A 21,550-nucleotide genomic window follows, 5' to 3' on the forward strand; every position below is an offset into this window, starting at 1 on the left:
CTGTTGTTGTTTGCCCCGGCCCCCAAAAACTGTCACTCCGCCACTGCATCTGGCTTTGATTTCAGGGTCGCTTCTCCACCGTCTGGAAGGATGATGGGAACTCTTGAAGTTTCAGTGAAATTCGTAATTCCTCATTTTGCAAAAGAAGCCACTTTGCCCTTTCTTTTCTTTTTTTGTTTATGTTGTCCCCCCTTCAGAGGAGCGTCTGCTCCCCCCGACACTTCCTGCACCCCCCATAAATAACCGCTATGAGGTACGCGCCGCAGCTCAGACAGGCGAACACGGCGGCCGTCAGGTAGATCTTGTACAGACAGGGGTGCGTGTACTGTTCCAGGTTGCAGTAGGAGTTGCGCTCCGTCTTGTAGATCATGACTCCGATCGCCGGAAAGTAGAGCAGCGCGGCGGCCACGTCGTGCGCCAAGTTGGTGGACAACCAGCGCTCCCCTCCCAGCAGCGGCACCAGGTCCTGCTTGTTCAGGAGGGTGAGGAAGAAGAGGGCGAGCGTGAGGAGCCAGAACAGCACCGCCACGAACAGGACGAAGTGGATGGAGCCCTCGTATTTGTTGGCAGCGATGGTGACCCACAGCCCGGCTCCGAAGACGATCTGCAGGATCCGGGCGATTCCCCAAAAGCTGCCGACGGTCTTCAGGATGTTCTCCCTCATCTGGGACTGGGGAGGCTGGGGGGACATCTCTCTCCAACTTCCAGATCCCTTTTGTCCCCCAAAGTTGGGCGGGTGGTGTGACCAAACAGCCCCAAATATAAAAAATAAAATAAAATAAAGTTGAAGCAGGGTAATTTTAAAGGAAAAATGTTTTAGTAGAGTAAAATAAAATTCTTTGCACGGTTATGGACCCTCTATGTTTCGTGTTTTCCGCTTCCTCTGTTGGAGTGTCTTGGGGGGGCTGGGTGATGGAGATGGGATGGCCTGTAATCTAAAGCCTGCCCCTCCTCTGCTGGGCTGATGGACTCTCCCATACATTTTCTATGCATGTAAACCATAATTTCCTGCTGTTTTGACATATAATATCGAGTTTTCTCCATTAATCTTTTGCTCTTTTCTCCATGTATTTTTAGCCTCCTGCCTCCTCACAAAGCCGCGCTGTTCGCGCGCTCGCGCGTGCGTCATCCACGCTGCTCTCACATGTTTTCGTCTTCCTCGCGTTTAAATGACAGATGCTCCTTGTGCCAACAGGGCTCATTGACGTCAGAGACTCCCAGCTCTCGCGCCCTACGTGGCCGATAGGCGGAGCTAAAAACAAACACACGACCCGCCTTCCATCGCTCCAATTGGTGGAAATACACTCATTCCCCGCCTACGAGGCGGGGCTTAGAGCTGAGCTCAGCTTTCATTGCTCATTTGAATGACATTCATTCATCCGAAGGACGTAAATAGAGTCCAGGTGAAGGTCTATCAGAGTCGACTGCAGTTTCTATTGAAGGGAAACTACAATAAGGACACAAGAAAGTAGAAGACTGAAAACATTTGGGTGAGTAAATGCTTTTATAGACTTATTTGTGATCATTTATTGCACTTTTATGTAGGAAAAACACAAAAAATGGGAAGTTTTTGAGTCTTATTTTAAATGACAGCCCACTAGATGTAACAGTGTGGGTTTATATCACCAGATAAGCTTAAATAAACAGAGCAGACTGTTTGTTTTTACTATCAGAAGCGTCAGACATTCCAGGTTACGTGAATTGGAGGTCAGAGCTTCTGTTTTTAGTGCAGACTTCTGTGATGTTAACCAGATTTGGCAATAAAACATGGCAAAAAAAAATAAATAAATATGCATAGCCCATAGGGTAGGGTTTGCTCTTAACGTGACTGTGCACAACGTGATGTGAACTCTTTTCACATGAGCTGATGGTGTCTGACCCACTTATGAGAGCCGCGGGGATAAACCGTTAATGTGCAATAAAAGCTGACTGCATGAGAACATCAGATATCTGCAGGAGGACTGGAGACAGTCTGGGAAAAAAAACTACAAACTTTTAAGGTTTATATAAAAAAATCTCTAATAAATACATGTAGGAGTGTGCAAACTTCTTGCAAAAAGGGTAAGATTTTGGGAGGTGAAAACATCTAAAGGGCAATTCTTTCAACTATTTAATGCAAATAAATTAATGAACATTTTATTGCTATGGCGTACTTTTCATTTATTCAGATAATTTTTTACTAAATTGCCACCAAAAATCTTTAATTCCCAGTTAGCTTGTCGTAGTTATGAAATTGGAGAACATTTGTGCTTCAAAGTTCATCTAACGTTCATTTTTCCTTTTTGTATTAATAAGTAATAAACTGTCAAAATCTGGATTAGTCTACAGATCAATTGGGGTTTACAAAATTTCAATTTTTTCAGGTACTAATATTGGATTTTTTATCAGAAGTAGATGGTTGATGTTTAGCTCACTGTTACTGAATACCAAGAGGACAAACTTACTTATGTAAATAAGTAAAAACTAACAATCAATGTCTTATTCTGATTATATGGGTTAAAGGGTTGCATGGGATAGAGTGAGACATTCATTCTAAGCTAACTATGTTGCAAAAATATGAAAAATACAACTTTACTCTACTCATTTTTTTTTAGAAAATTGTTTGATGATAAAGTCCAGAATATCAAGTGATTTCCTGCTAGATTCTTCTTCTACTACACTAAAAATGTTCACAAAGTTGCATGTTGCGGAACACACGTTTCATGGATAATAATTATTATTGGAAATATTGTGTTTACTAAAACACATGTTGCAAGAGACGCAAGTAAAACAAATAATACAAAAAAATCCTAAATTTAATCTAAACTGTTTTATTTAAGATTTAATGTGGATATTAGGGGGTTGGACACAGGAAAAATTGTCTTTTGGGGTACTCTTCTTAATCCTCCTCATTTTTTGGCATTCATTTCTCCTAGTTTTTGTAGGTTTGGTCTCAAATCAGGTAAATGTAGTCAGAAACTACATATTTTAATATTTTATATGTGGATTATTTGAAATATGATTAAATTATCCTTAAACTGTGGAATGATTCATAACATTTTTTGTCTTTAGATCGAACACAGCGCCATTTTCCGCTTGTCCAGGAAGTGGTGTCCCGCACTGTCAACTTTTTGTTTTTATTTACTGCTGACGTTTTAGAAATGAGTTGGAAAGCGCTTTAAAACAGTGTTGCCACACATTTACAACGGCTTAAAATGTAATTTAGACAATCACAATCAATAAATCTTATTTTTGAAAAAGCTCAGGACTGCATAGTTTTGATTCTATGACGGGAGCCTTCAGATCGGTTAAAGTTTGAGCGTGGACCGCATTTTAGACATGCCTCTATTAGAGATTTTTGTTAATTTTAAAGCCAAAAAGGAAAATTATTGTCACAATTTGTGGTTTCTTATAATCTTTAGCCAACAGTATAAAACGAAAAAACAAAACATTCAACAATGAATGTTTTATTCACATGAAAAGCTGTTGCACAATACTGGCACATATTTACCAAATTAATCACTTCTGACCAGCTTAGTGTTGCACAAACTTTGTCAGGTTTCACTGATACGATGCTGAACCAATTCATTTCTGAGTCATAACTTTACAATTTTCTTACGTTTTCATTCAAGCTTAAAGTTTTGTTTTATTTATTTATTTATTACACTTTTTTGTTTTTTGACACTTTATTTTAAAGTAATAATTCAAAATGAACAAAGGGAAATTTTTACTATTAAAACAAAACAATAGTTTTCCTGAATCTTTCCTGAATCAATTTTGCACTTTCAAAATAAAGGCGCTGTTGATTATTTTGCTAGTGCAGAAGTTTAGCATATTTACTCTTCTCTGTTAGTGACTGTTAGTGAATGTTTCACATGATAAGGAGCATCATCCCTCAGGGAAAAAGCTGCTTGTTTATACACCAGTTTTTCAATAATTCTTACTCCTGGTCATATTTTCCAGTGGGTGGATGCATCCACTTGATGCAAAGAGACATGATGAATTATTAACATTTATGTGTCTGTATGATGTGACGTGTTTTCAAAATGCCCTTAGCCATCTAAGGGAGTGAACAATAGTGAATGTATTGATCCGATACTTTTTAGTTATAAAGACCAAGTTCATGGTCCACGTTTTCTCAAAGCAATTAAAAAAAAAACATTTAAATTCAATATTATGATAGAATTTAGTCCAGAAATGTCCAATAAAGCCAGTTTGTTTTAACCAAAAGCCTAAATCAGGGATCTGCAACCTGCGGCTCCAGGGGCACATGTGGCTCTTTTACCCATTCAATGTGGCTTTCCGGTTCAAGAAAAATTTTAAAAAGTTTAATTAAAGTATTAAAAAAGTAAAGAAAACTAACTTTTGCTAACTTTATTCAACTCAAAGTCAAATTAAAACATTTTGACAGATTTTTCTGCATCACAGAAAATGAATTGAAGGTCTGCAAACCGGAATTAAGATGCACCAGATTATAAAGCAGATTTATGAACAAATTTAAGGATTTTGAGTGCACCGTTTATCTACTAAAATATAGAAAGGGTCATTTAATGAGCTCTGGTTTAATTTTGATGAGATTTTTGGCTGAGATGCACCACAAGTGGTAATATAAACTTCTTTTTTTAATAACTGCTGACATTACTCTTATTACTACATGCTGAGTTGAGATGATCCTGTGTGACAACGGGTGTCTTTTATTTTGAAAGGATGTGAGCCTCTATCAAAAGTTAACTATCTCTTATTTAGCACCAAAAATCTATATTTTTTCTTCCTGTTTATGTTTTATTTATGCCAAAATACAACAGTTCATTTATGTTTTTTATACAAAAATAATACCAAAAATGTATGTCTTATTTTTCTAAATGGTGAATTGAGACTCTGTGGCTCCTACTGGGCTGTTATTAGCAAGAAATTGATCCAATTGGCTCTTAAAGTCTTAAAGGTTGAATACCTCAGGCCTAAATGATATGTAAATAACAGATTACAAAGAAGATTGTTGGATTTAATCCCTGCATTAATCAATAAAATATCAACAATAGAGAGGAAACTTATAATTGTTTACAATTAAACTAATAATTGATTTATATTGGAAATTATGTTAGTGTTTTTATGCTTTGCATCACATGCAATCAAGATTTATTTGCATTAAAGTCAATCAACTAGATTGTTTAGTCTCAAGTCTGCATTTTTAACCAAGGAATAAACAAAAATCCTGGTTAACAATTTATTAATTGGTTTAAAGTTTTATTATGAATATTTGAGAGTTGATCATCACATAAACCATCTGAGAGTTTGAATTGTCTTTTGTATTCTAAAGGGCTTTAAAGTACTGATCTTCTTTCACCTGCAAGTAGGATTACAGAAGCAGGAAAGACTGGCAGATACGAGGCATTCAGCAGACTGTCAGGGTTTTTCCTGGAACAGGATCTGTGGATTCCATTCCCCACTTCCTGTCTCAGAAGTGACATGAGCTCCTAAGTCACCTTTATACTGGATTAACCTTCTGACCCTTTTCCCTTTGCACCAATGTTTTTTGATGCTTAACACTTCAAATTGGCTAAAATCGTCACTCTTCCGTCTCTCCACTCCAGCATCCGTGAATGTCCACTTTTTTCCGTGTTCCTCTGGATGGACAGCAGCCCGCCTGGCCCTTCGTCGCTGTGGCGCCTGGCTGAGAGGAGGAGCAGGAAGGCTGGCTCGGGAAACATTTTCAGCAATGTGAACCTGTGGCAGCTCCAGCGGCTGTTCAAGGCAGCAGGAGACCACGATGCAGAGCAGAGAGCCAAGCTCGTGTGGGGACTCAGAGATGAGGCCGACCTGGCCCAGGCCTTAATAGGGCTGAGAGCTCGGAGTCACCGCAAAAGGCTGAGGACTAATGGGAGGAGTGCACTGGGCTCACACTGGCTGCAAGCCTTCAGTCATCTCAGGTAAACCCACAGAACCTCACGCACAAAGTGTGATTTCCTGTGGATATAATTAACAATGTTTATGTTTTTTCTTGTTCAGGATTGAAGAAATCTCGTCGGACAGTCAGGTTCAGGAGGCGGATGAGGAGAGCGATTCAGAGTCAGGAGCTCAGACAAGGTCAGAGTCCTACACACAAGAATCAGGAGGGTCAGGAACTGCAGAGGCACTACCTGAGGACCAAAGCCCAGAGGGGACGTCGGAGAGACCAGTTCCAGCCAGCTCAGGGCTAAAAAGAGGAGGAGAAAGCAATCCTGACAGATACCTCCATCAAATACTCCACTGAGGATCAAGAGACAGCATGTGGACACAGAGAAGCATCAAGGTTTCCATGTTGTGTTCGGCCTTGTAACACCAATTAACATTGAAACGTTACTCTGAAACAGCAGACAGACACTGCTCCCACATGTTTTACAGCGCCACCAAACTGACACTTATATCCACCCAGGATTTATTTATGGAGGCGTGTAAGAAATACTGTTTCTATATGACGCAATTTCTTTTGTTTTCTTTGTGGCTACCGGCCCTACTGGGCCGTCTGGATCCTCCTGTGTCCCGTTTGACACCATAGAACCAGAACAGACAACTACTACTCCTCTTCTGTCATCATTCTCCAAGACATTGTTTTGGTGAGGCTCAGACAGAGCAAAGCTGTGACAGTTATTTACAGAGGCACTTCCAATCCAGCTGCTACCAACAGAGGCGTGTAAACAGGATTAAACCCTTTAAAAAGGTGACCAAAGTTTGTGTTTAGACAGTTTATGCCTCAATTGTTTCACAACACGCTTTGAATTCTGGGTAAAGCTTTAAAGAATACTTTGTATGAACTTACTGCACTAAAATCTTCACTTTCTGCACCAAATAAATGCCACATATGTACTTATGTGAAGGTATTGACTTGAAAATGTGTTAACTTTCCTGTTAAATCTTTAATAGCACTAAATAAATTTGTCAAAATGAAACCCAGTGTTTCTTTTTGGTTTCAATCACTTTCTATACATTATATGTTGGCTTTTACATGTTTGTCAAATAAAGCTTTAAAAAGTTGTGCATGACTATAATCCCGCAGCAATAAATAGGCCTAAACCTCATAATTCCAATCATCTAGATACTATTAGAATGCCGCTCTTTCAGCCAGAGTTTTAAATTGAAAAAAGAAGCTAGCCTAAAAATAGAAAGAAACACAAATCTTATGAAAGCAAGTTTACTAGAAAGTAATAAAATTATTTGTCCATCCAGCAAGTATTTTTTCTTGACAAGAAATCTCACATGACTAAAATCTAGAAACTAGGCTTTTTTTTTAGGCTATTTTGGAATTTAACTATTATTTCAGCTACATGCTAGCTGTTCTTGCAAATTTTTGCTTTTTTTTGGTTTTTAGCCTATTTTGGAGTTTAACTAATGCTTCAGCTACATGCTAGCTGTTTTGGGCAACCATTTTTTTTTCTTTTTTTTAGACTAATTTGGCATTTAAACACAATATTTTAGCTGGCTACCAGCTTCACCATTTTTAGCTATCAATTTCAGCATCTTCAGCGGCCAAATTCAGCTCATAGCATTCACACTAGCATTATTACTGGTAATGCTATATATCTAGTTCATGATTATGTTAAAAAATTACGGTTTAAAATTAAAAAAAATTATGAGTGTTTAATGAGTGTTCAATAAATCCTTATCCTGTTTGGCCCATGACCTTTGGTTGACACCTCTGGTGTAGAATAACGATAAATTAAAACAACTGAAAACCTGGTAAAATATCTTCTTTAAAATCTTTGCAAGTGTCAAATACTTTGCAGTGCAGGTAGGCTACTTGTACGATTTCAGTTTCGAGACACCCCTCGTTTATGCAGATTTGTGGCATTTGCACGTGTCTGACCCAGTTGCAGCAAAGGCTTTCTGTCACACACGTGTCCTCGTATTTGAATCTTAAAGAGTATTGCGGTGTGCGGGGCTGCTTGTGTGGCAGCATGATGCCCAGATCTTGGCACAAATCAACAGCCTGATGAGATCTTCTGTGGTTTTGTGCTGAGGTGTTTTTAAAGTGGTGATGTGTAACGTTTTCAGATATGACGACAGCTTTTTTAAGAGATGTTAGACTCAAAAGGTGTGTGGTTTTACCTAAACGAACATGCTGAACAAGTCCTTTATAAAACCAATCTTTTTTTTAATTTTTTTTTAACATTTCTCTTATTACTCTGCCGTTTAACACCCTAACTGATTATGTTTAAAATGAAATTTGCTGCTTTTGTATCTTTTTAGTTCTGCACACTCTGACCTAGATAGGACGTTTCTGGGACCTTCTGTAACGGGTAATCTGGCGTCTTATTTGCTCTGAACAATGTTTTTCATGTTTTGAAAAGGTTGTGTCCCAGTTCTTCGGGGAACAAATGCCTTGTTAGCCAAGCTTTTACGACAACTGTGACAAAGAGCTTCAAAATGCAGCCGTTTGTGGTTTAAAAAAAGCACACATCTGTCTGAAAATGTTCTGACATCTCGTTTGGGATGTTTCAGTGCATCTCTAGTAGAAAAGAATGGTGCTGTTCAGTCAAAACACATAGATCATCCTGTCTTACAACCATAAATGGCTCATTTGGAAGCTAACTAAAAATAGTTGTAAACAAACCAGAAAGACGAATTACAAACAGTCATCATCTGACATCAAAATGTACAAAGAGCAAAACAAAAAAACCCAAAAACTGTTAGACAAACATTTTTCATAAAAGCAATGACTCAGCAAAATGCAATAGCTAAACAAGATTGATAAACACACATGCATTCTTTTGTTTTGCGGAATTTTCTTGTACCAAAAACAGGATTTTCTAGCATAGACATGTTTAGACAAGACAAATACATGTTCTTTATGTTCCAGTTACACAGACATGGAAATTACAGCTGTATGCAAAATATCTGGACTTTAGACATGCATTTATATCTTATTTGAAGATTTTTGAGCTTGAATGCAGTATTATTGGAAAGTGAAAATAGCCCAATTATATTGTAAGCAAATGTAACAAATGTGTTTTTAAAGGTAGATTTGGACAAATCTAATTTCTTGGTAGAAATGCATTTATGACTCATGAAATTTATGAAAATTGTGATGCGTTTGCTCAAACTGCCACAAGGTGGCAGGATTGTTCCTCTGCTGTGATGGGAGCCAATTGAAGGCTTTTGCCCCTTACTTTGGTAATATTATTCACAAAAAACCCAAATTGTTTTCTTACATAAGAAAAGATTATACTTTAGATCAAGAAATTTAGGTAAAACTTAAGTTTTTGAGGGTTTGAAGACCCACTTTACATTTTAGATCAGTTTTCAAGGCGTTTCCGTGGTCTTTTAATCATGAATATGCAGCTTTTACCTTAAAAAAATCTTTCGTTTTGGACAGTTTCTGCAAAGCAACAGGAGTTCATTCCAAATTTGTTGTGGGTGAGACTGTTGGTGCGCAGTAAGCCCGCTCCTTCTTCCCAACATCCTTCTGGTAACGCTCTCTCACACTAGCTTACAGCCCCTCACAACCCCAACCTAACATTAGCAGTGCAATAAAATATCCAGCCGTACAGTTTTGATCCAGATTCCAGCTCAAATGAGGAAAATGAAGACGTACATGGATCTATTTGTCTGCAAGTGGATGCATCAGAATGGAGGAAGCTTGTAGCCTCCTGATTGTTGCACCTGTGCCACAGCTAAAGGGTTATTTTTTAAAACTATATTTTTCCATCAGCGACTGATTCATAATGATTTGAACAAAGAAACACTAAGAAAAGCAATTTTTAGCTTATTTTTCTTTGAGTATTTCTTCCATTGTGAGAAAAATGTCACAAGAACATGTTAAAAACACCAAAATACTGCAGTATTTTCACTGGAGGGGGACTCAAGTTTATGGACCCTTTGACAGAGTTAAAGTCAAAAAAAGCATTCTTTGTTTTCTCTAAAAAGTCTACAATATTTGCTACATTTATGAGACAAAACGTTCTATCCCTATAAGGCTGTATTTTCTGTTTTTTCTTTATGTTAATAGACATTTTATTAAAAAAAAGATTCTAAGGTTTAATTTGTTTCGGTTTCTGTAGTTTAAACAAATAAATTATGGGCCATTTAGTAAAATATATCTGGATTTGGGGTTAAAGGGCTGTTTTTATAGAGAAAGTAAAATCATTTTAACTCCTTCTGAGTAATAAAGAGAAAAGAAATAATTTAAAAAAGTGGTTCATGTTAACTTATAGTCACTAGATGGTGCAAAAGATTTAGTTTTTGTGAGGCAGACATGGCAGCCCCCCAGGTTGAAGTTAGAATGTCCTATCTCCTATTTGTCACAGACTCGCACAGAAACACACCAAATACCAGAGGAATTTTACCTATTTTATTATACTAATTAGACGTGCTAATTTAAGGATTTTGCAAAAAGACTCAACCTTTTAAGCAACATCTTGTTTGGCTTTAAGCTATAAAAATCATGTTTGTAAAACAGCAACATTTAAAAGAAATGGTTAAACTTCCATCCATAATTTGACCTCTCAAGAGCACCTTGGAAAAAGCGGAAAAATTCGCTTCTATTTCAAAGGACGGGCTGGACAGATGTCCGGCTTCTGCGGACTGATGCCATCCTCATTTGGGGGATCAAGTCCTCTGTGTGTGTCCCGGATCAACGGGGCTGCGGCTGGCAGGTGAGATGACAAGAGTGAGGCCACTGTGGGACAGCTTTATGAGGTGCTGAACCCTCCGCTGATTCCCTCAAACAGCAGAGAAAGCAGCTGACAGGCTCAGACTTAATCTTCTGTTTGCTGAACTTCTCAACTCGTGTTACGAGAAGCTCATTGCAGAGGAAATTCTAGTGGCCTATAAAGGTTATCTGGACTTTCATTCATTCCATAAGCCTTGCGAGGATGAAGTGTGGAATGATGATCCAGCAGTATTACAGCTGGTTGTAGATTTTGTTGCTCTGCTGATGCATTTTTCTTCCTCAAAATGAGCTTTTTTTTTTTACTTTTGACACATTTTTTCTGTTCTGCAGTGAACAGATCTGCAGTGGGTTTGATCAAGAGATTTAACTCCATGTTTGTGCATGTGAGAAATGCTTCTAAAAACAACAGTAACTCCATCCAAGCACAGCCACACGAGCAAGTCTTTTAAAAGAAAAAGGACATGCTCACACAAAGCTTTTTGGTTTATAAAGGAGACATTTGAAGGCAGTTAACCTGCTATGAAAATCATGTTTTTGGTGTTTTCAATATGTTACTGTGACATTTTTCTCATGGAGAACATAAGTAAGCTGAAAACTGCATTTGTGAGTATTTTTTTATTCAGATTATTGTGAATCAGGAGCAGATGAAAAAAAGTAAGGTTAGAAAAAGGCCACAAGCTCTCACTTGTAGAAGACTAAATTCATGTCCATTTTCATTTTCTTCATCATTTTCCTTGCTCCAAATTTGCTAGCCATAGTTGTTAAATTATAATGTTAGGTTGGGATTGTTGAGGGGCTAAGCTAGCAGGTAAGCATGTGAAAAGAGGGGCGACAGGAAGTAGAATCAGGCTGACTCCGTACCAGAAGTCCCACCCACAACTCAGAGGTGAATTTCTGATGAAATACTGCCGCTCTGAAGAAACCTTGTCCTAGAAAACGACAAAGGTTGCTAGATTTTGGCCAAAAAAAACAAAAAAAACCCCCGGCATAATCATAGTAAAAAGACCACTGAAAACGCTTTTAAATTAGATCAAAAGATGATCAGAGAGGGACTTTAAAACCAAACCCTCTTTGAGCACCGGTTAAAAAAAACATTAGGGTATTTTCTGATCTGTTGTTGAGTGAATAAAATTTAACAACACTTTGCTATAAACTGAACTGAATGGAGACTGACTTTTAAAAAAGTATGGAGTGATTTTTGTGTCATTATTGTAAACGCAAAACTCCCTATTTTGAGTGTGAACCTTTGGAAAATGTGTTTGCTCAAAAACAATTCTACTCTTGAAACTTAAATTTTTTTTTAAAGTTTTAATATTGAAAGTCAAAAATATGTGCAAAAAATATTTTTAAATCTTGAAACTCAAACATACAGCATGTGCAAACAAAAATATTTGACTCTTGAAGCCAACATTTTTTACACATAAAATGTGAAAATATGTGCAAACAAAACACGTTTACCCTTAAAAGTCAAAAATATGCAATATGCAAACAAAACAACTTTACTCTTGAAACTCAAAAATATGAGCAAACAGCACAATTTTTCCTCAAGACATTTTTCCAAATGTGGCACAAAAACCAGCCAATCACAGACATGGACATGAATGTTGATGTCTGTGATTGGCTGGCTTTTGTTTGGTTTGCACATACTTTTAAGTTTCAAGAGTAAAACTGTTTTGTTGATCATATTTTTGTGTTTCAAGTGTACAATCATTTTCTGAGCACACAAACTGTTTAAAGTTTTATGCTCGAAACAATGAATGTTGTACTTGAAATAATGGCACAAAAACCACTCCATAAAAGCCCCCTAGTGGTCACTTGAGGAGTTGATTTGACTCCAGTTTTTTCTAAATCTGAAAGTTTAAAGGTTATTCCTACATCTCCAACATCTACCCAGCTTGTTTATTCAACTTTTTGTCCTTAGTTCACTAAAGCAAGGAAGTCAGGATGAGTGTTTTGAACGCAGAGAACCTGCAAGACGTGCAAATGTATTCTCGCACTGAAGTTAATTTCACACTGCAAACAGTAAGCCAACAGACTCACTAGTTCTGCAGAGCTCATTTATTTTCAGCTAAGATGTTGCAAGAGTTTATCCAGACGTGTTAGGCTGAATAGCAATGCAGTGGTGACAAAAATCTAGTATTGATTTACATGCAAGAACATTCCTTCGAGTTAAACATGTGACAGACGTGGGGTTCTTGTACAGAAGGTAAACACTTTAATCAGTAGCATAACAATATTTTTGCCTGTTTAGCAACTTAGTTATTTATCACAAATGGATTCAAACTTGTGTGTGAGAGACCCAGTTTTCATCCATTTGCAGAGTGGAGGAGTTCACAGGTCAAAGGTCATAGGGAGGTTTTCAAACTTAGATGTTTGAGGTCTAACAGCTATTTCCGTTTTGTCACATATTTTACAAAAAGAACATATTTTTCACCCAACAACAATATCTCAAAATGTAGTCAGTTGAGTAAAGTATCTATCATAAAAATAATATGGCCTAGTATTAGTATACACATGTGTCAAAGTCAAAACCCGGGGGCCAGATTCGGCCCTCCAGATCATTTTATTGTTATAAATGTTATCTTGCCCTTTTTTTCCAACTTGCATAATTTTGACAAAATATATTTTTACAGAGAATAAAATATTGAAAGTTATATAAGGTTTAAGTTGATTCACTCTGGAGTAATATTCCTTCCTGTTTTTATAACTCATAACTATGTTAAAAAGTTACAGTTTTAAAAATTGGCATCCAGCATTTGGACTATTTTTGCATCTACTAAGATTTTTTTTGGCTATTTTGGAGTTTAGCTAAAATTACAGCTACATGGTAAGCTGTTCTGGCTAATTTAGGCTTTTTAAAAAAATTTTTTTAGGCTATTCTGTAGCTAAGCTAATATTTTCACCCGAGCTGTTTTGGCTAAGATAGTTTTTTTTTTCCAGTTTTTTAGGCTAATTTGAAGTTGAGCTAATATTTCAGCTACATGCTAGCTGTTTTGTCTAATGTAAGTTTTTTTTTTTTTTTTTTAGGCCAGGCTAATTTAGCTAAATTGGCCATCAGTTTCTGCACTTTCAGGTATTAGCTTTACTGATTTAAGCTATCAACTTCATTGCTGTCAGCTATTAGCTTTAGCACTTTTAGAGATCAATTTCTATGGAAGCCCAAACTGTTCATAATTAAATAAATAAATACAACATTATTTAATCAAGCGACACTCCAATAAAAGTCTTTTCAATAAATAATTGACCATTTTATTATGAAATGCATTTCATTAAAATTTAAATGGACCATTTTATTATGAAATACGTGTCATTTTTACTTTAAAACATCATTTTTATGTTAAAAACATTTTATAATAAAAAATATATATCATAATAATTTTTTTTCATGTTGGATATTATTATAATCATCTTTAGCTATCAGCACTAACATCTTCAATTTCTAAATTCAGCTTACAGCATTCATGCTAGCATTGTCTTACGGAATGCTATAACTCAAGTTTATAATTATGTTTACGGTAAAGTTACGGTTTTAAATGTTAAAAATGTAGCACTCAGTAAATGTTGATTCTTTTCAGCCCGTGACCTAAGCTGTATTTTGGATTTTGGCCCCTTGTGTGATTGATTTTGACACCCCTGGTCTAGGTTTTCCTAATTTCAGTTCACAAGATTAAAATCTCAATCTTACACTGAGATCAGTTGTTTTTCTTAGAAAAGACATAAAAAAAAATCCTTTAAAAGTTTATGATTTTTCATTTTTCAGTAAGAAAATTGCTATTTTAAAGGTAGCTTTAGACACAAATGAGTGTCGACAAGCACATTGAAATTTTAACACTGACTTTAAAACTTTAAAATGTTTGATTTTTTTTGCAACTAAATAAAGGATAAACCTTATGATCGAGCATTAAAAGATAACAATCATGCTGTCTTCTGCCCCTCTAATCCAAACTCCATTACTGGAAATGTTGTTTTTGAAATTATGAGTCTGTATCATTGATTAATTAGAACCAGCGAAGGAAAGTGCAGCGTCATACCTTGAAATCTACATTATTTCTGGATTTCTCTGTACGGCACTTTTTGAACTGCAGGTGAAAAAGTCAACTGGACAAATGTTTCTCTTTTCCTGTACCTAATAACTTCCAGTTTTTGCAGAGGAATATATTTACAGGCCAGGTGTTTTGGTATTAGCTGTGCAAGACAAGAAAAATGTCGCTGGTCACCTCTTTTTGGTACACACACTTTCTTGAGAAATGAATCAGCAAAATGTGACAAACTGCGGGCGCTCCATCGTCAGTTTCTCCCCCAAAAAACACACCAGTTGACCATCACCATTTTATCTGCATTGCACATTTTCAGGCAGTTATGGATGGGATTTGCCCCCCTGCCAGAGCTCTGTATCAGTCAAAAAGAGGTTTTCGTGGTTGTAAACAATACTTTATGTGGCACACAATTATTCATATGTCAAAACAAGAGGCAGAATTTCCATAACGGCTTTCGAGAAATTCGTGTAAGTCGGGGCAAAGCTGACGAAGAGGAAGGAGGTGATGAGTGACAGCTGTACGGCGAACAGGGAGACAGACTTTTCCCCTCTTTTTCCTTTATGTGTGATTGACAACAGCCGTCCTACAGAGTGATTCTGCACAGGCAAGGATCTAAGAGTCGAATGTGTCCCCGCTGTGCTGTAATTAGAGCATGGAAGAGTAATTAGTGAAATGATACATACAGAATATGTTCCCCGTGCTCTGATAATAATCCCTAACACGTACACAGAACCCCTCATGTGGCTCCCCGAGTCTTTGTTCACAGAAGAATCGCACAACACTGCGGCACAGCTCTCATTGTTATTCAGTCCTCCGTGTCTATGTGTGCCTTTGCTCTAATTCTCAGCACTGTACAGCACGGCTTTCAATAGATTGTGCAATCTGGAAACTCAAGTACAGCATTGCCTCTCTGCTTCCCTTTGAGGTGAAGGGATGATTCAATAGGAGTGTCTTAAAGACCTGGTACTAACATCATTTCCTCGAACTCGACGGGGATGAAATAGATTTTCCGCGAATAAAAAAAGCCCTTCAATTCCTTCAAAAACAAGGTCACTTTCTCAGAATTATGAGAGAGAATAAGATTTTCTTCAAACTTGTCTCTTGATGTAAAATGCATTTCAACCTCAGCTCTTCCAATTCATTTGCACAAGTTCAAACTGCTTTTCACATCCGAGACCTTTGTGTTTGCTGTCATGCTTTGCTGCCTTTAGGGCTCTTCTGGGCAGTAGAGAAACAAAACTTCACATCACATCATACTACGATGCATTGCCCACACTGGCAGCTTCAACCATTAGGATTAGCAGGGGAAGGAAATGATTTAAAAAAGCTCCCTCATCAGACCTTAATAGGTAGGTTCTGTGTCGCATCATTGTGTGAGTCCGTTCCAAGAATATCAGTGACATTATACTTCCACACACTAACGGAATATTGTGCTTAGCTTCGTTTAATAGTGCTGATTTGGTTATTTTTTTAGATCAGAGAAGAACTGTTTTCAGAAAAAAAAATAGCAATTTTGACATGTTTTTTAACTAAATCTTTTCCAAAAATCAAAGACAAATCCCAAACAGTTTGCAAAAGTATTACAAATGTTGGAATAAATTAATTTGTCACTCGACCTTAACAAAATCAAGCTACACTTCTTCAAATGCTGACAAGGAAAATGTTAAAGCAGGAAAAGAAAGTATCGATACTTCAGTACTTGAATTTAAAATTTTAAGTATTTTTTCTCTTGATAACAATAAGGTGTTGAAGAAAATCATGAATTCTAATTTGTGCAAAAGTTTCATTTCAATAGTTTAGGCCATATATGGAAAAATCAAGGCCCAGGTAATTCTATCTGGCCCTCCAGATCATTTTATTTTATTGTTATTTATTTTAATGTTATTAATCTTGCGCTCATTTCTAATTTGTATAATTCTGACAAAATATATTTTATGGAGAGTAAAATATTGAAAGTTATTTAAGGTTCAAGTTGATTTATTCTGGAAAAATACTCCTACCTTTTTATTATTCACAATTATGTCAAAAACTTACATTTTTATAGTTTTAAAAATGGGTAATTAGCTAGCTTTTTGGACTTTTTTGGCATTTATGATTTTTTGGGCTGTTTTGAAGTTTAGCTAATATTTCAGCTGCATGCTAGCTATTTTTGGCTACGAAACATTTTTTTTTAGCTAGTCTTTGCATTTAGCTAATGTTTTACTGGCTATCAGTTTCAGCATTTTTAGCTATCAGCATTAGCATCTTTATTATCCAAATTTAGCTTACAGCATTCACACAAGCATTATCGCAGGTAATGCTATATATCCAGTTCATAATTATGTTAAAAAGTTATAGTTTTAAAATTTTTGTTTAAGAGTTTTTAATAAATGTTTATCCTGTTTGGCCCGCGACCATTTCTTACTGACTACAATCCAGAAGGAGTCAAACTCTCCTTTAAGAAAAACAGGAAGCTAATCAATTGTTATGCTACTGCAGCTATTATGATAAACATATTTTTTTAAATGTAACTTAAACATAAATATAAAGAAAAAAATTGAAGTTTTTAAAATTAATATGAAATAGTTTATAACCTTTGTCGGAGGTCTGCATGACATCCTTACAAAATAAAAGACACCATGTACCATATTTGATGATTTTAATGCAGCTAATTTAGGTAATGTCATGTCAGTAGCTAAAAAAAAAAAAAAAAAAAAAAAATTTTATTTTTGCCATTGTTGGTGAATCTCGGCCAGAAATTCCCAAATCAGAACTAAGTAACCCATTTAGACCATGAGGAACACTTCAAATCCTTTTAGTTTTCCAACAATAGGAAATCTACCCTATAATCTGATGTTCCTTAACCATGAATTCTGGCCACACACTAACCTCCAATTGGTTTTTGGTGGTAAAAGGTACTGAAAAATCCATCAAAATCTTTTAGTGCAACTTTGATGAAGCTACATCACTATTTTAATTTGAAATAGAAAATAATTTGTATTTTTCTTTGACCATGAGAGCCACAATGGAGAGATAAAAGAGCCACATGTGGATCCGGAGCTGCAGGTTGCAGAAGAGAATAGAAAAAAAACCCCTTTTTAATAGGAAAACTTTGGTTCATCTTGTTTTTTACCTTCCAGAAATACAACAAAAAGCTTTATGCAGGTAATAGTTAACACATCACATCACTTAGTTTGTTCCAAATGAAAATAAGAGAAGAAATTACCCCAAAAAAACACATATCTATTGGAGATTTGTAGGGATTTGAAGGCAGTGGAGCACAAAAGTTATTTTTTTAAACATCTTAAAAATCATTCTGATATAAACATTTGATTAAATGTAATAAATGAAAAAATGAAGATGGGAGGGCTGTTGTCATGAAAAGGAGATTCCAAGTTTATACACTGTGTTGAACCTATTAGAAAACTGATTAGCATTAAAAGAATCTATACATACATTTTCTGAATCCACTTAATCCCTTTTGGGATCACTGAGTTGCTGGAGCCTATCCTAGCTGGGCAAAGGCGGAGTACACCCTGGAGAGATTGTTTGTCTGTCACAGGGCCACACAGTTACACACTCTCACATCCACACAGACAATTTAAAATCATCATTCACCTATGAAGAATGTTTTTGGACTGTTTTAGAAAGTCCTAACCACTACACCGCTGTGCAGTCCTGGGCCAAAAACCCAAAATGCTTGAATTTTCTTTGGAGCACGTCTGGATTTCTGACAAACAAATACAAATTCAGGGCTTGAAAGTCCAGATTTCCATGAGGACAAGAAGAGTAATGGTGTGAAAATCATCAGGGTAAAGTGGGACTAATCTCATATTAACATGTACCACTGGATTGGAACTAAGACTGGAAGCGCATGTGAATTATTTATCTTAAAATAGGCCTCAGTGCCAGTGACATGTGCTGAGAGTAACCTTCAGTTAATGAAGAAAGTGGCGATGCAGAGTCACTCACATGTGTGTCTCTGCGCTTCTGCTCGCACGCATGGAGACTTCACATCAGACACCTTATGCTCCAACGAAAGATCAGCGTGTTTTCTTCCTCCTAGCATGGAGAGATGAATTCATTTTCATGTGATTCCATGCACAAAAACATTGTAATGCATCAAATCGAACTATAAATTTGTGGAAAAACATCTGCAAATATGTATGGCTATTAAAGTCCCACTCCAATGAAAATCCTGTTTTTAACATGAAGATTTTTTCACATAATGAAGGACACATTTAAATAAAATTAGGCTTAAAACTGCATTTCTGAGTATTTTTTTAATTTAAATTGTTGTGAATCAGGAGCAGATGAGAAAATGCTGTAAGAAAAAGCCTGTAGCAGTGATGTAGATGCTACAAGCTCAATTCTGATGCATCCACTGGTTGACAAAAAAAATAAAAGAAAGTAGTTCCAGAAGCGACTATGCAGTAGCTGCATATGAATAAAAATACATTTCTCGCATATACATCCACTCTCAATCAATACACCACCATAGAACCAGCACAACACATTGACTCAAGAAACTAGGGGTGAGTATATGAGGTCAAATCAGGATCTGCTTAAAGTGAGCGAAAAAACAGATTGAAAATTAAAAAAAACAGAATTGTAACTGGAAAAAAAAAATAGAAAACAAGACATTATTTGAAAAAAAAAATCAAAAAATTGAAAAAAAGAAATGAAAACTTAGAATAAAACTTGAAAATGGGAACAATATATTGCAAATTAAAAAAACCCCGAAAATGTCAAAAAAAAATTTAAAATGACCAATTGAAAAATAATGTATCCTCTAGTAACAGCTGCTGTATTGAATATCCGCCTTTATTTATTGCTTTTCTGAATCTTCCTTTCAGTTCTCTTTTTTAGGTTTCAAGTTTTCGAGCTGATCCTAATTTTACATGGGGGAGGGGCTTTGAGCTCATTGGATTCAGAAAAAAAAAAAAAAAAAAAAAAAAAAAAAAATTAAAAACAGCAGCTGTTACTAATGGATACATTATTTTTTACATCCATAGTTTTTTATTCAAATTTTCAGCATTTTTTTTCAATTTTCCAATGTATTGTTCAAATTTTTAAAGTTTCAACTCAAGATTTCAGGTTTTTTTTAAATTTCCACATTTTCATTAAATTTACAATATTTTGTTTTCAATTAAAAATGTTTTTGTTAAAATTCTGTTTTTCAAATTTTCAATCTGTTTTTTCGTTCAATTTAAGCAGATCTTGATTTGACCCCATATGTCTGGCGATACGATACGTATCGCGATATGCTTCACGATAAGAGATATCCCACGACTATACCAGAACAATTTTTCACTTTTTTTTTTTTTTTAAAGCTGAAGCTCCATGAATGACCTGCTATGATGCATTTCTTCACCCATTTTAATCTGAGCCTACTACAAAGCACCACAATCTGTGTGTTTTTTTTTCTTATATTAGTAACAATGTGGCACAGAGTTTTGATTCTTGCGAGATTTTGTTGTTTTAGTTCGGTGTAGTTAGTTAGCACAGTGTGCTAACTAGCAATTGGGAGTTTAGGTGGAAAACAAAAGTAGGACACTGAAGGACGGTCATAAATAATTAATCAAATATCATCTTCTCAGCCTTTTAAATCGACACAAGTATCACCAAATGAAATGTCCCGATATATTGTCAAATTGATTTTTCCCTACACCCCTAAAAGAAACAGGAAATGTCTAAAACTACTTCCCTACCAAGAATGCAAAAGTAACAAAATTCTCAGTTTGTGCTAAAATATATTCCTGTAAACCCAACTTACCTGTAAATGTAGGGCTCATAAATATAGAAGGTTAAAATGTAGGAATACAGCGTAAAAAAAATGTGCTTTAAGGTTAGATTTATTATAGTTACTCTCCTTTTTGCTTCCTATTTGCACACTCGGCTTAAACTCTCACCGCCGCTGCTGCTGGTAAAATATTTCACAAGCTCAACCTTCATCCCCACATTTATACGTGGGCTCTGACTGAGCGCTACTGAAACACTGCTGTGGTCTTTCTGAAGCTGTCGGCTGCTTGGATTGTGCTTGTGGGAAGCAATAAAGTCTGTCAACACATTGCCTGAAATGTGGAGGTTTTATATTTCTGCCGGCACCACCGATGTTTGCTGATCCAAAAAGAAGCTTTATGTTAAAGCAAAATGACCCTGTAGATGAAATGACTTTTCTTTTTCTCTGCTGTTTTATTCTGTACAATTACAGTATTTGTAAATCAATAAATACATTTATTCTTTGACTAATTGTGGATTTTTGAGCTTCAACCTATTTCTTCAACTTTAGTGCTTTATGAACTTCCTTAATTATTCCTATAATTAAAGCAATCAAAAAACAAGTTAAATTATTTCGTTTTTAAATATTCAAACATTTTCTTAGAGAAACTGTTTTTTGTGAAGGATCCATCCTTCTTCTTTTTAAATAAATTTTATGTTCTTTTTAATGTAATATGTCATTGTAATATTGTTAAAAATTGCCTTTAAGAGCACATTTGAAGGGCTGCATGTAAATTGATGCTTTTCTTGACTATAAAAGAACCAGAAATTTGCCACCTAACATAATGTGAATTATTTAACATACTATAAACTAAAAACAAAAAAATATTTATACCTTTCTCCAGTAAAAACCTGCTACTCTTCCAGAGGTTGTGGGCAGGTGTCTTTTATATAGATAACGAGTTCTAGCAGGTGTTATTAATCCAGGTAACGAGTGCAGGACAGAGGATCCTCTTACAGAACAAGTTTCAGGTCTGTGGAGAAAGAAAACTGGCTTGTTTGAAAGTGACCAAATACTTATTTTTCACCACAAATGACAAATTCTGGACTTTTTCCCCCTCACTTTTCTCCCATAGTTGCGGTATACCTATGATTAAAAAAAATGACAAGCCTCTCTCGTCTTTTTTCA

The 21,550-nt window shown here is 36.0% G+C and overlaps 2 protein-coding genes and 1 long non-coding RNA gene across 3 annotated transcripts in view; 1 reads left to right on the forward strand and 2 right to left on the reverse strand.

Moving 5' to 3' along the window:
* Positions 1-6: 6 nt before the first annotated feature.
* On the reverse strand, positions 7-1,291 carry marveld1 (MARVEL domain containing 1). The gene has a single exon (XM_024297182.2). The coding sequence runs from the start codon at positions 689-691 to the stop codon at positions 194-196; it is 498 nt and encodes a 165-aa protein (XP_024152950.1). The 5' UTR covers positions 692-1,291; the 3' UTR covers positions 7-193.
* Positions 1,292-1,348: 57 nt separating this feature from the next.
* On the forward strand, positions 1,349-6,905 carry avpi1 (arginine vasopressin induced 1). The gene is made up of 3 exons (XM_036215626.1): positions 1,349-1,490; positions 5,571-5,906; positions 5,986-6,905. The coding sequence occupies exons 2-3, from the start codon at positions 5,608-5,610 to the stop codon at positions 6,227-6,229; spliced, it is 543 nt and encodes a 180-aa protein (XP_036071519.1). The 5' UTR covers positions 1,349-1,490; positions 5,571-5,607; the 3' UTR covers positions 6,230-6,905.
* A 7,886-nt stretch (positions 6,906-14,791) lies between these two features.
* The window catches only part of LOC112162067, a 49,044-nt gene continuing 42,285 nt past the window's right edge, over positions 14,792-21,550 (reverse strand). Inside the window, exons 3-4 of the long non-coding RNA XR_002922001.2 lie at positions 18,613-18,702; positions 14,792-15,300 (exon numbers count right to left, since the gene is read on the reverse strand). This is a non-coding gene — a long non-coding RNA (uncharacterized LOC112162067). The remainder of the gene's footprint in view (positions 15,301-18,612; positions 18,703-21,550) is intronic.

The sequence above is a fragment of the Oryzias melastigma genome, linkage group LG15 (assembly GCF_002922805.2).
Source record: "Oryzias melastigma strain HK-1 linkage group LG15, ASM292280v2, whole genome shotgun sequence".
NCBI classification, from domain to species: Eukaryota; Metazoa; Chordata; class Actinopteri; order Beloniformes; family Adrianichthyidae; genus Oryzias; species Oryzias melastigma.